Source organism: Porites lutea, chromosome 10 (assembly GCF_958299795.1).
Source record: "Porites lutea chromosome 10, jaPorLute2.1, whole genome shotgun sequence".
NCBI lineage: Eukaryota > Metazoa > Cnidaria > Anthozoa > Scleractinia > Poritidae > Porites > Porites lutea.
In genome coordinates, this window is record NC_133210.1 from 15078682 (window position 1) to 15093647 (window position 14966).

The window sequence follows — 14966 nt, forward strand, 5'->3', positions numbered from 1 at the left end:
GAAGAAGAAGAAGAAGAAGAAGAAGAAGAAGAAGAAGAAGAAGAAGAAGAAGAAGAAGAAGAAGAAGAAGAAGAAGAAGAAGAAGAAGAAGAAGAAGAAGAAGAAGAAGAAGAAGAAGAAGAAGAAGAAGAAGAAGAAGAAGAAGAAGAAGAAGAAGAAGAAGAAGAAGAAGAAGAAGAAGAAGAAGAAGAAGAAGAAGAAAACACTGGAACTAAACCTGATTTTAGCCATTGTTGGCACTATGCAGTCATACGCAAAACTGTACGAAAATTGACGCTTAGCATCTTCGGCTTGGGTGCCAAGAACCTTCCCAACACGTGGCTAGCTTAGCCCACACGACCCTCATAAACAATTCATGAAGAAAACAAAAAGGAAAATAATTTTTTAAAGGTAGTTCAAAGGAATTTAACGTTATATGAGTTTCTTTATATTTGAAAGAGACACGGCTTAACTTCACGTCAAATTTTCTCGTCCAAAATAACTCCAGACCCAGTTATTGGTGCCAAATTGAATAGATTTACATCACAAGTTTTTGTTGAAAACACTGTACCGCCGTGGAAAGTTGTTGGAACACTTTATCTTGATATTATTTGCGTTACTTTTAAATATTTCGCTTTCTTGAGTGTTTAAATTCCCAGTTCGTGTTTATCAAACTTTGATAAAGCACTCTCGTTCTTTTATTAAACTACACACATATTTTCTTTTTCCTAGAATTCACTGTGGCTATATGCCAGACAGCTGGGGAGGGTCTTAAAATAACGAAATGCCCGGCGGTCAGAAAATTTTCTAGAATCTATGTAAAATCCTTTTTTCTACTTTATTCCATTTAAAATGACCAAGCGATCAGGAAGACAAGAATGGCTTCGCAGCTGAGCGGTTGTAGCTCACAGCGATTAGTATTAACAATTATGCCACGTCGAGGAGACGAAACTTCACTTGAAACGCGACAACCCTCATTATTCAGACATCTTCGTAAAACGAAATATGTTACGCCCCATTTCATACCGCAACAAAAAGTCGAAAAGCTCCCGTTGGCGTGACAGGCGGAACCTCTTCAAAACAGGTCACGCGTGACTAAAAAGACATCTATTGAACAACGGAAACACGCAACAAGATTATGTTAATCCACAGCAATTGAAAACACGTCATAAACTTTGAGGTAATAAGTGCCAGCGTAACTAAATTGATTCTGACCGTATTCAGAGGGCATAAACACATTCAGTATAGATTTAAAATTGCGTGTTCCGTAAGACATAAGACAGTATAGTTACTCCCGCCACCGCAATAAGTGCTTAAACTAACAAGAGTTAATAGGATAAAGCATCTCTTAAATAAAAAAAACCCTAATCTGCCTTATAAATGCTCTCGTCTTCCGAAATTATTTTAGAGTCTATTTTACTATCCGACTTTAAGTAGTAGCACACTTCAGCTGGTCTAGAACTATAGCTGCTGAATCGTAGCTGGTTTTAGAGGGTACGATCATTAACTGGCTTAACGTAAGGGACAAACTGCTTTTTAACGACAAAAACGAAGAGACACTAGGCAGAATAACGACCTTACGTTGCCTGCAATAGGTACAGCCTGGCAATTGGCCAAATGGCTTTTGCCTACCGTGAGGCAAAAATGCATAATACCTTATTTAAAGATATAAGACACGGAAAGTCTTACCGTTTTTTAAAAAGAGGATTTTTTAAAAATCTTTTTAATTCATAGACAGTCTTTTATCAATGAAATGTATATAGTCTTCAAAATTAACGTATTATTATTGTTAATAGTAGTAGTAGTAGTAGTAGTATGATTATTATGATTATTTTTATTTTATTATTACCTTTTGGTTCGTTATTATATCATCGAAACGTAAATAGTTTTCTATTTTATTTTATTTTTCAATTCATGTATGTATGGCGTAAGAGCCCCCAAGGGAAAGCTATGCGATCCACCTGGGTGTTAAGATACATTTGATATGCAGGATAACTTAGCCAGCATAGTGGATATAAACCATTCACAATGATTACATGTATACCTCAAGTGAAATTTCATCCGCGGCCTGTGCGGTGTATCTTTTGATCACGTGTGCAGCGGCTATTCCAGGAACATTTATTGGCGATTCATCTGTCAATAACATGTGGTTTCCATGGTTATCAAGCTAAAAAGAAACAGACGTTGCAGAGATAATATCTATCAATTAATTATTTTTCGTCGGTTTGACTTTGCGACGGCGTATTTTTGAAACTAAGTGTGGCTTTTTTTAAACTATACCCCAAGTTCAAGTTCTAATTTATTTCACTTTTCACAAAAAATAAAACAGATAAATAGACAATATCACATCCATAGTAAGTTCACAACCAGGCAACAAGACGAACATGATGGTTGACTAAACAACACTTTTTTTTCCACAGTTTGCATGAAAAAGCGGTGTAGTTCCTAATGGAGGGAAACGCTATTATTAGCTGTCAAGCAACATGCCCGCCGTGAGGTCAGCCAAAGACCAGTAACTTACACATCTTTAAGCACGTGAAAGAAAAAAAAAGTTACAAGAAAGAAAGTGTAGCGAATTGAAATAACAGCCACTGCAACAATGTCGATTAAATTTACGACGGAATATTACATGGGGCCCTGTGCCGCTGTAAAGATGTGAAGCTCACCTCAAACCAATTGAGAACAGCACTACAGTTCATAGCATCATCAGCAAGTTGAGACAATCGGGCCAAGTAATCCTGCAGCAACTGGCGACATTCCTAAAATACACTTTGTTTTAGCATAAGCATAGCTGAGTAGACTGGTTTTGAAAGAGGGCAAACATGAAATATAAAAACAACAGTCCTGTAGTTTATGTTGGAACTCCCTAACGGGTGAACTATCCTTAATGGGTCGTTTTATTGATAAAAAAAGATCGAAATGCCATTGAAGTTGTGCACCGTCATGTCCATAAATACACATATCACAAGGAAGTCTGATGGGCTTTAAAACCACTCCACTCCTTTTATTGACTGTGGCCTGAGATAGTGTATCAGGGAGAACGCATATCAACTTTGCACATTTCAACCCCGGCTTACTATTAGATTTAACACTACAAGAAAATATAAGCATGGTGTTCTAGCACGTCACGTGCCTCTATCGTAATTACTTTGACATCATCCGAATATTAGCGGTCACGGAGGCCTGGGTCTGACTGTTTAAGTTATATCATAAGACAGGGCTGAATAACGTCTGCGCATGTGCATAGACGGGAGAGGTTGCAAAAGGATTTTCTAAACATCCTCACATTTTGGCGATTTTTAAGGTGGATTCTGAGGTTCCATTTAGAGTAAAGATAGATTAATTCATACTTTATTCAATTCTTGTTTCTACTTTTCTAATTTCTCTTCTATTTTTTGCTATGAACAAAGAAGACGCACAAACGAAGCGTCTCTGCTAAATAAGTATCATTTGCAAAAGACTTTTTAAACATCCTCACATTTTTATTCAGCCCTGTCATACCATATGAGTCTAATGTAATAGTGTTTCCTTCGAGTCTATTCTGGCGTGGACAATTTGTATGAAACCCGATATTGGAAAAATAAATCGATAAACCGATAACTACCGATACTTCGATTTTATTGATCAATAGCAAGAAATCGATTACCACGACGTTTTTCGTTGTAGTAATTATCCTGAAACGTTAAGTCACAATAAATATGGAAATAAATTTGAAGTTAAGCTGTTCTTTTCTCATGTTTTCCTGAAACAAGTCGAAAATTTTAGCGCCGATAAAATCGATAATAACCGATTACCACAACTTTTCCCGCTATCGATCTTTAAATAAATTTATCAATCTTTATGGATTACTATCGAATGTTATCGATTATCGATTTCATCGATTGTCTAAGCATACCGGAAAAAGACAATATAAACTTACATGACTCCTAGAGAAGGGATCAGTGTCTTGCAAGCGTTGGAGTGATTTTAATTTGCTGTGAAATCTGTCAAAGAGGCATCTAAAAAACAGAACATTTGAGCTAGAGTTAGTCTGCCGTGCATTCGTTAGGGTTGTGGAGCATGAGTCAAAGAACGAAGGTAGTGACTTTCGCCATACGCCCACTTAATTTGACCCCCTTAAAAGAGCTGCGTCACAAAATTTATCAGAATTCAAACAGCTGGAACTGCCACGAAATTGAGTGAAACATACAGATGCACGTGCAGAGCTGTTGTCTTGCACACAAAACCAATCCGCCATACGGAAAAAGATGGCGGCTGTACAGTTTACCATAATTCCTTTCGAACCTAACACGGCCAATTACACATAACGTCATATTTTTTTTGGGGGGGGGGGGGTGGGGGCGAAATTCGTCCATGTAATAGCAACATTGCCTATCCTACGTTTGAAGTTTGTAAAACTTTTCTGTGCGTTTTTATGAACAATTTTATGGTCTTCATGCGCTAAGAACTGTGGGTAAATGTACCAGTCGCCATCTTTTTAGGTACAGTGGATTGTTTTTGGACATTTCAACCGGCTTACTTGTTTTCGCCCTCGCAGTTGCTTACACGTCCTAATAGAAAGATTACGCATCACGTTTACGTCAAACGGCAAACGCGTATTTGCACCGCGTGACCAAGTTTCCTCTTTACTTGTCGTTTACTGTTGATTATTTCTACACCTAAATTAGTAATTTCACGTAATTTTTCATCCATAAGAATTGTTTTGAGCTTTGTTTTTTTTTTGAGAAATTCTCAACTTGAATCTGACGTTTGCCGTTTGCCGTATAAGTGAAGCTTAAACTCTCTAATGACTCCGCTATAGGCGCGTGCGGCAGCGCTTTAAACGGCGCGAAATGACTTTAATTTGAGCGACTTGACCGAGTAGCACGCCAGCACTCCGACAGTATCGAACATAAAGCAATAAACAGGGAAGGAGTATATCCATTTCAAGGTCTTTGCTTGGGCTACCACAACGATACCAAAATCTGCTTCAAAGCAAAGCCAAAACATGGACAAAAATAAAGTATTACCGTATTTAAGATTTTATCTCTACATGTAAATGTATAGTTATTAGTTTCCGTGATTTCAAAAAAAACGCAAATTCTTTTTAGCTGACCCCTGTCCAGGCACGGAAGGTAAAACTTTAGCGTAGGAAAACATTTTTTCCCCAGATTCTTTAAGTTCACCGAGTTATATATTACGTGCTTTGGAGTTAACTTAAAAAAGTCACGCGAAATAAGCGAAACTTTCTTGACAAAAATGTCAAATTGAAATTCATAGTTAATTAGAAAGAGTGTCAGTAAGGACGTATATTGACCTCCCCTCACGTTTGAGTGAGCAATCCCGATATTGCCATTTGTTTTCTTTACGAATTTATTATTTTGCCGCCGAGGAGAGACGACGACTGTAGTTAGAAAATTCCACGCAAATTTGAGTTTCTAAGTGCAACGTTTGCCTTCGTATATTAATCTATAAAATATTGTGTCACTATACTAGCTAACAGTGATATTTATTGATAAGACGGCTTTAAACTGAGAGCTTCTAAGCTCCACAGAATGAGTGTCATGGCTTTGAATGACAAAGCGAACGAGAAATATTCTCGTTCATTTTTCTAGCATTACAGAACTAAACAGCGACACGGTTGGAAAATGAAACAGAATTCAGTCACCTGATACAAGAATTTAGTTTCATTTCGCTTGTATAAATTATAAACAAACAAACAGGACACCAGAAAAATCGACTCATACCTTGGTTTCGAATTCGGACGCAAAATTGAGAAGAACCTCGTGGAGTATAAATGACAACGAAACGAGAAAGTTTCACTTCCGCGATTTTCATCCAAAAAGCAACTTGCAGTTTGAACATTAAAAAAACTAAACTGAAGAAGATAAATATACCATGCAGGGAAAGCATACGGCTCAGTAGTTCTCTTAAAGCTGTTTTTATCAACGAGAAGGCCTTTCCGAGCAGTCGACTGTTCAATTCCCAAAAAATTTCCACAGAGCCCATGTTCAAATGTAAATATAAAAGACATCTCGCTTGCTTTCGCTTCTTTTCCGGCGACCTGTTTCAAAAATTTCTTGTCATGCTTGCCTGAATTATGGATTTAGTAATAAAATAACAAAACGAAATTATTTTATAACTACTGTTGTTGAAACTATAATTATCATCAATACTTTGTCTTTTTTACTCGAACGGTTGCTACCACTTTTTAAAAAATCTCGTTTTTGATAAAAATTCTTCGGTGTTCGTGAAGTTTACTCATGTCAAAGTGTATTTCGCCAGTCGTTGTTTTGGTAAAAGCAGCAACTATTAATATTTAATTTAAGGTTTAAAATCCTAAAGCGTGACTTTTCAAACGAAAGCTATAGAGTCTTACGCAACCAAATGCCGCATTACCACGCTACTTATCATTTCACCTTATTTCTACGGAAGAAATCGCCAAGTACGACTGCTAAAATTAAACATTGCAGGGCACTTTCCTGATACAAAATAAAAATTATAAAACTTGGGCCACTCCACGACAAAGAGCTGAGGAAAGGGTAAAATATAGTAAACTATAGAATAAAAATATTATGCCATACCTGTGAAGTTCCCGGTCCAGTAATCGGAAATTATCGATGCTTCGCGTGAGTATCCACGACTTTCCGCGACAGATAACGTTGACCTGCGTTAAGATTTAAAAATAACACTGAAAATGGTTGTACAGCGAAGAAAAACTAGGATGTAGAATTCTCTTTTCACTGCAGAACAACAGGGTAATGCATGCGGGCGGCAAAATGAGGTTCGGCGATATTGAATTCTTAGGAACTTAATGGAGGCAAGCCTCTGAAGACGAAACAAAACAATTAACCGAGTTATTACGTTTGAAAATGATTCTCTTGTGGATGGCCATTTTATTGTCTGGGATGTAATAAGCAAAAATATCGAGTCCAATATAACTGCAGTTAAAAAGTAAATAATGAGTCATATTCCTCTTATATTGGCAACGAACTGGAACTGGCTTGAAATCGAGGCTAATGAGAAATAAAGATATATATTTTTTTCATATTTCCCCAAACGAGCTTCGAGTGCGTGTTAGTTCCAGTCCTAAGTCAAAGAGTTTCGAATATTCACTGCCACGTGCTGTTTCGTACCCGAATTAAGGAACTGATAATGGGTGCGACTTTCGTACCGGTGCATATAATCAGTGCCAACACAAGATATCATAAAGTTTGACAAAAGGGCGTTTAAAAGAAACAACTCTCATTTTGACTCTTCCATAACTTGGAAACGATTTTTCCCGACCTTGTATCTTTTTAAATCCTCTCTTCACTTTCGATCTCTTTATGCTTTTCAACGGAGATTTTTCCAGATAAAGATTTGCTTTTACAACCTTCATCACACCTCGTAACAAACTGTTCAACCAGATACAAACTTGGCCTTACTTTCCGCTCACTTGCCTCCCTTGAGAAATTTTTTTTTCGCTTACAGCTGTTATTTTCACCCGGTCATTCCCTTCCGCAAGTTTTTTTTTTCACGATTCATCAAGTTTGTAAAGTTACCTTTAAATTCTTTGAAAAGACACATGTTTAGCAATGTCAATATTTCTTAGATAGTGGTTCATTAGGAGAATAAGATCCTACAAAACCATGGTACGCCCTCTCCAGACCACGTTGTGGCGTTACTATTTGTGGCAGTAAGGCTCTAACTTATTTGAATGGTAACACCACAGGATTCCATCCACAGTTTTAAAGTTACTTTTAAAACTGTGGATGGAATCCTGTGGTGTTACCATTCAAATAAAACCTCTTCAGTAGTACTTTCACATGGTACTATATGTATTTATTTCGTATGAAGTTTTAACTTTTGAGTCTGTGAAAGAAATTCTACGGTGTTACCATTTAAATGAAACCTCTTTCGCAGAACTCTTGCATAGTACTATTTATTTCTTAGGATTTTACAAAAAAAAGATTATTTTTGGTAATTTTTTTCCTTTGGCCAATTTTAGAAGTGAAAGGGTTTACCAACACTTCCTAAAGGAGGCCAGCCTAGACACATGTATCAGGTTAGTCCTTTAATGCACTTTTTATTAAATTGTTTTCGCTGGCTCCCTATCAAGCAGATACGGTACTTCTCTGAGATGTATGTTATTTTACTGAGGGTTACCACTCAAAATCCAAGAAATCAAAATAGTCCGCGTTTTATACAAATATGAAAACTAAACATCTATTGTTTTCCACATATTGGATCAACAACTGAAAATGGTGGTTTTTTCAATGTTTCTTTTCTGTGTGTGGTATAAATAAAGTTCTTGTCTTATCTTGCCTAGCTCTTGTAACATTACAGCATCTACTTACCAAAAGAATACCTTCCTCCGCAGAGTGTCCGTTATAGTAGCGTTTTTCACCTCCTTTTCCTTCATAGAGACTAAACTATGGAAAGTGATAAAACCCAAACAAAGAATTTTAATGATTGTCTTACATTTCCTCGATGTCAACAAAAATGTAACGTTGACAATCCGTCAATGTTGGCAAAAACCAAACTTGCCAACTTAGAAAACATACGGAAAGAAACTTGATCTGTCCCCTGAATTTTGAGTTGGCTTTGACCGTAAACTTGAAAGTGTGGGGAGTTTCGAGCTTTGGAATCCCAAACTAGTTGATTTCATCACAATGATGGATAGGGACCTGGGAGAGGGAAAGGGGAACCCATTGGCCTCAGTCTAGACTTTTTGCTGCAAAATGTTGTTCAAAGCTTCAGACACTGTGCAAACTAGCCTGCAGTGCAAGAGTTTTCTTTGGGCAGGCGAAAGTTTTTGCTTGCGAAAGTGCCATGTTGAAACTCCAAAAAAGAGGGGGGAAATGGGGCATTCCCAATCTTCCTTTGTCATAAAATCAAAGATGGTAGCTACAAAAACAAGAAGATAAACAAGCTTTTGCCCGCCCAAACTACGCCTACACTGCAGGTAGCAGCTACAGCTATATGTAAACCTATAATATTCTGGCCATCATTGAAAAAAACAAAGAAACTATAGGCAGATCTTTGCGTACAATTTGAAAACTGTGCTCCACTTCTTTCCTATTGTTACACAAGGTAGAATACAGCTTTTCAGGTTTGCAGTGCTTGAAGAAAAAATAATTTTGAGATAAAGATAGAGTAAGCACTTTCTTGTTACATCACCTTCCCTTCTTTCCATTTCTCCTCCCTTTCCTCTTTTTTTCCTCCTTTGCTTTTGTTGTAAAAATGGTCAAGAATTTGGGAATTACGTAATGAGACAAGATTTCACTGACGTAACTGGAATTTACAGGTCAAGTTTACAAATTTGTATTTTGCCTGTATCCTGATTCATTTATAGGAATCAAATTTCGATTATATCTGTTCAAGGTCTGAGGTTCCACTGAGCGGTTTCAGGCCATATAGCTGTAAAAGGTTTAGAAAGTTTCTTCTAAACTGGAGAGTGGGTGTTTGTTTGAGAGGGAAGTCCAGCTAATGTAACAGGAGTTGTTTGTAAAAGATTCATGCTAAGAGTTATTTCACAATTATTATTCATAACCATAACAAAATTCTCAAATCTCATTGGCTATCAGCTGTTCTGATTTCAGCACAAGACAGCACTGTCATGTCTGAGCTATTGGACAGTCACGCCACCATGTGTATGCATTTGAATGTTTTTTGTTTTCACTGCTTCCAAAAACTCTTGGAATATCTTGTGTTTTAACTTTAAAAAAGCTTAGAACACTGCAAATTTTGTTATAATTATGATTACAATGTAATTGGTTACACAACTTCATGTTGTCCAATTCGGTCTGAAATCATACTGTCTTGTGATTAAACAAATCGGATTTTGTTTATCACTTGTATGATTAATTGGACTCCACTCAGTGCTATTGACATTATAAATAGTTTAAAATCAAGTTAAGCTTACCTGTATATCTTCACCAAGATCAACAAAGTCATAGTGGAAATGAGGCATGTCCTCTACTCTTGGAAAACGTGAGTTTCCACTGCAGCGGCTAATTGTAAAAACAAAACAGATTATCTGAATTAAAAGTCCCTCCAGAGCCAAAAAATACAGTGTAATAATAAATACTGCAATGATGTTTTTACTAGAATTCGAGAAACAGGACCTTGACTAATCTAATAGAGAGGAGAAGTCGTTACATCACTTTTGTAGCAAAATTTTTGGATTACAACAAATCAAAACGTCACTTAAAAAGTGGAATCGCACTGTTTCAAACTCCATCGATCTTATGTCATTTCATCTAATTTGTCAAATGTTGGCAAAATTTTCTGGGTTGAATCCGAAAGGACCGTATCTAAGTTTCAAAAAAGAAAATTTTTGAGTTGTGCTCACCTACTCAATAAAGTGGGCGAGTGAAACTATAGGAAATTTCATGTCGCAGTCGTACAACAAAGGCTAAGAAATGCACCTGCAAAGTTGTTCTTTTGCCAATCTAAACCTATTGCTTTTTTTGCTGTTGCAAAACCTCCCTATTGTTGTGATCCAGACATTTGGCTACCATGGTAATGTGTTGTCACGCTTCTCCTCTCTATTATTCCTTACAAATACTTGTGGCAGATTCCAGTTTTTTTTTTTTTAAAAAACAACAAAGAAATGGTTGTACCATGGAATTTCATCAAGCATATGAATTTAATGTCACAGAGCCAAGGGTGTAAAGTAGGAAGTGAGAATGAATAATCGGTTTCGGCCCCAGTTGTCTCAGGCTACACTCACACTATACTGGATATGAAAACCATATACATTGTAAGATAGGGCCTCTGTTCACAGAGAAGAACAGTCAAAAGAACATTTCTTTGTAAGAGATCTCACAAGTGGAGCAACACCTGTGCCACACTTTTTATTCTGACCATAAAGAGAACAAGCAGGAGTGAGGACTAGAACTCACTGAGAAAGAAGTATCGTAAAGTTCCGAAACTAATGACCCTCGTGATGCTACTTTCAGATATAGCACCCTTCTGCTATCACTACTTTCAGAGGCTCACTACTTTCAGGGAGTTGTTACTTTCGGATGGCTAAAATGTGTACTTCACATGGGCAGTTCAAAAATCCAAAAAAATGTGAAAGGAACACTTTTTTAGAAAAGGTACAAATGTAATGTATATCCTGTACTTTAAGAGTTATTAATAGGAATGTCCAATCAGTGTGGCATTTGGTCAGAATATCTATCATATCCGTTGTTTATTGTAGGAAAGGGAATTAGTTTTGAGGAGACTATTTTTGGAGGGTAGTTATTTTCGGAGGGAGGGTCGCTACCTTCGGGATTTGCTATTCACACCTGTGACATTTTATTGCTACGTTCAGAGGTTTGCTACTCTTGACGGGTCATTACTTTCTGAACTTTATGGTAAATATTCAGGAATGAGGACTGGGATTTGCAGGTAGTTTGCCAAACCCTCTTGGCCAACTGCTCCAGTAGCAGGATGATCAGTATGTGTGAAAGACTTGTTTCAATCCCTGGTCTTTGCCTTTGATACTGTAGCGGATAACTCTTGATGTTGACATGTTGAAATCACTCATGACTCGAATACTCGTGATAGAATCTACAAACCTGATAATTCTCTTGTACATTCCAGAGCCTCCAGTATTCTCACCAAAGAAGTAATCTGCCTGGAAAGGAAGGAAAGCGATATATGTACGTGTAATTATTGCAAATTTGCACATTTCATTTTAATAAAAATAAAAAAAGGCACATTGTAAATAAGTAAAAAACCTCATACAACAATATTGTTTTGCGTAAGCTATAAATTTGTTTAAACAAAGTAATAATAATAATAATAACAATAATAAACATAATAACAACAACAATAATAACCGTGGTTCTCACAAGTCACATCCAAGCCGCTGTATGAAAATGAGCATGCGACCGCCTTCTGGGACGTCACATTATTCACTGACACAACTCAAGTAAAAGCTAGTAGAATCGACGCCATGGTCATTGACAAGACCAGCAAGCAAGTCAGAGTGATTGAAATGAGAAGTCCATGGCTGGAAAATAGAGAGTCTAAAGATTTCGAGAAGACAACGAAGTACAGTCAACTGGGACTAGAGCTGACGAACCGATATCCTGAGTAGAAGGTCAATCAGTATAACATCATCATGGATGTCCTTAGGGGCTGTTCAAAATAGGTTGAGAAAAATATTAAAGAGCTTGTAGGAGACAAGTGTGAATCAATTATGCGCCAAATGCAAAAGGCAATCCTGTCTAGTTCATTACACATTGCTAGAATGTTCAAGCTGAGTGCTTAGATATCTACATGAATTTTGGACACCTATCTTAACAGATCTTAATCTTATACATTATCGAAATTTTATTACATGCCTTAAGACGTTCCCATAAAAAACTGGACAGCCATATGAACGATGGTTTTCAGCTTACGAACATTCTTATTTTAATTATTAAGACGTCCATAAAGCTTTTAGGATTTTATTTATTTACTTTTTTTTATGACACTCTTATCAAATCATTTTTAACCAGGTTTTTTTTGTTTTTGCGCAAATTATTGTGTAATTGTTACCACAAATTTTAGTCGATGCTGTGGCTGGTTACGGTTTGCCGCCCAGCCAAAGCTTTTATTTTTTACTCTGGGCACCCAGACGTTTGTACTGCCATAATAATAATAATTTTGGTCCTTCCCTATGGGGTGTATGTACCTGTAGGTATCTGATTAGCACAAATTACTTCAAAAGTACCATGTAAAAAAGTAAAGCTTTAAATATCAGTTATAGTGGATTTTATGTAGCTTTCTCAGCTAGCTTTCTCAGCTATGTTATGCTCTGTTTGGATTATTTGTTTCTAGTAAATATTAAAAACAAAATACATGTAACCCAGACAGAACATAACATGATGAATAACCACCTGACCAACCACTTTTTTATACTGACTATTAACAGTGAAGAGAAAAAATTACCTTGGTCTCCACTGGTGAAGTCCTCTCAAAGGTTACACTTTTCCTTGCTGTTCCGCTACTACTAGAACTTGAAGAAGACCATAACGTTCTAGAAATGGGCCTGCTAATGGTGAAATCAAAATGGGGGACAATGAAAACCTATTAGTGTTAATAACACTATAACACCGTATGTAACTGTAACCAGCTAAAAATTATTCTTTTAGCAATCCAAATAAGCACTTGTCCTCTCAGCAGTCCCTGCAGAAAGGATAACCCAGACCCAAACTATTGCTGCCTCTCTACAATAGCCACTTTCGTCTGTCTCCAAGGTGAACGTTAATTGTAGAGAGGTTCAACTGTACCCAGAAAATACAAAACATATTATTTTTGATCAGCACTGCTAAAAGGTTGTTTTGACGCACTTTTTCTATTCCGGTTATAAACACCATTGGATATAAGCCCCTCAGTTTACAAGCCCTCCTAAAACCCCTAATACTGAGATGTATAAGCACAGAGCTTACATATGTATAAGCAGCAGTTTACTTTACCAGAAAAATTTGAATTTTACATCAGTACAGTGTATGATGTGAAGAATACGTACTGCAGTTATTGAGGGAAGTTAATTGCCTCAGCTGACCCTCCTCAATAGAATAATTCATTAAAGACTAAGCCTCAAACAATATTATTTTGTTTACTGTTTCCTGTGTTGGCTGTACGAAACTGAAATTTAAGCAATCCAATCCCATTTTTAATATTTTTTTAAAAACAGACAATAGGTATCAAAAATTGTCCTCTACAAAGCTAATGCATTGCGAGGAGTTGTTCAAAATTATGTCAATTTCAACAAGATATTAAGTAAAAATACTCAAAAGCGACGAGCAATATTAAGTCAACGTATTCAAAATGACTGGGGTGTGTTTAATCATCATGTACCTGAATCATAGACGTAGGCATAAATGCAGGAAACTTTTCATAAAACAATATTTTTCTATAAACCCATCCATCAATATCCACCATCGATATAAAAGACTTTTCGTCGTTAAAACTTCGTGTCCAAGTGATCCAAAGGATATTGGTTTAATGCCCGGTTGGTAAAATTTGTCGCGCAGGCAACACCATTTAGCGTGCAGTTATGAAAGATTAGCCTTTCAGCAAAAACACAAAACCGCATGTCCAACTTAAATGCGATTTCTACCCTTCTGAAGAGTACTTGCCTTGTAGAAAAACCAACACCAGGACAATAGTTTTTGAACAACAATTAGTAAAAGCTTGAGTGTTAAGATAAACAATGCATGCCAATTTGGGAGGATGGGTTTGATCAATCGATAAGCCAAAAACTCAACCTCATACTTTGTAATGATTATAGACTTCATATTTCAAAATATGACAAATATACAGTTTGATGAAAGGTACTTGACGTGAAGGATTTATTCGCAACCAAAATCGAAAAATCCTCCTTACCTACGGCTAAATTCCTGGTGAGAAAAGACAGAGCTTTCATCAAACGAAGCCATCGCGAAATTTGGCCCTAAAAATGGATAAAATAAAGAAAACAAAATCTCAAGTGTAATTCTAAAACGGACACTTAAAAGTAAATATTATCAAAGTCACAACGGTGATGGTTATGAAAGATCAAGCAGAAGTTCAATACTGTACAAGCTAAATTACAGTCTTATATCTCGCTGACCTGGGCGTATTAAAAGACGCTCATCGAAAATATTTCGTTGCTACATCCGCTTACTTTTTATTAACTTACCACTAGCTGAATTCTCTGAAGTATACCAAGTCGTCATTTTTTCATGTCTTGTTTTTACAACGACAGTGACCCGTAATAATCGCGAATTGTCCCTTTGTTCGGCTAGGGCAAGTAGTGTCTAGATTTAGTCGTCGCCATGATCAATTTGCAAGTCTATGGTGAAGATGACGTCACGAACTATGGGCACACCGGAAGTGGCGTCAAAGGAGTATTTTGAGTATGCTACTAATTTTTACCGCGATTTTACCGCTATTTCCCCGCAATTTGCTTACGTTTGACCTTGGCTGCAACCTTTGATCAAAGAACAGAAACGCCCATAAAATCTTGGTTTCCTATGACAGGTGATGATATGTTTATAAAC

At 36.8% G+C, this 14966-nt stretch overlaps 1 protein-coding gene across 1 annotated transcript in view; it reads right to left on the reverse strand.

Annotated features, from left to right (window-relative positions):
• LOC140949918 (rho GTPase-activating protein 32-like) overlaps nt 1–14750 on the reverse strand; it is a 31829-nt gene extending 17079 nt beyond the window's left edge. The window contains exons 1-10 of the mRNA XM_073399074.1: nt 14606–14750; nt 14311–14377; nt 12871–12973; nt 11511–11569; nt 9866–9953; nt 8298–8372; nt 6543–6625; nt 3899–3977; nt 2646–2738; nt 2024–2146 (exon numbers count right to left, since the gene is read on the reverse strand). Coding sequence (XP_073255175.1) covers nt 2024–2146; nt 2646–2738; nt 3899–3977; nt 6543–6625; nt 8298–8372; nt 9866–9953; nt 11511–11569; nt 12871–12973; nt 14311–14377; nt 14606–14642 — 807 coding nt within the window. The 5' untranslated portion in view covers nt 14643–14750. The remainder of the gene's footprint in view (nt 1–2023; nt 2147–2645; nt 2739–3898; nt 3978–6542; nt 6626–8297; nt 8373–9865; nt 9954–11510; nt 11570–12870; nt 12974–14310; nt 14378–14605) is intronic.
• Nucleotides 14751–14966: the final 216 nt, after the last annotated feature.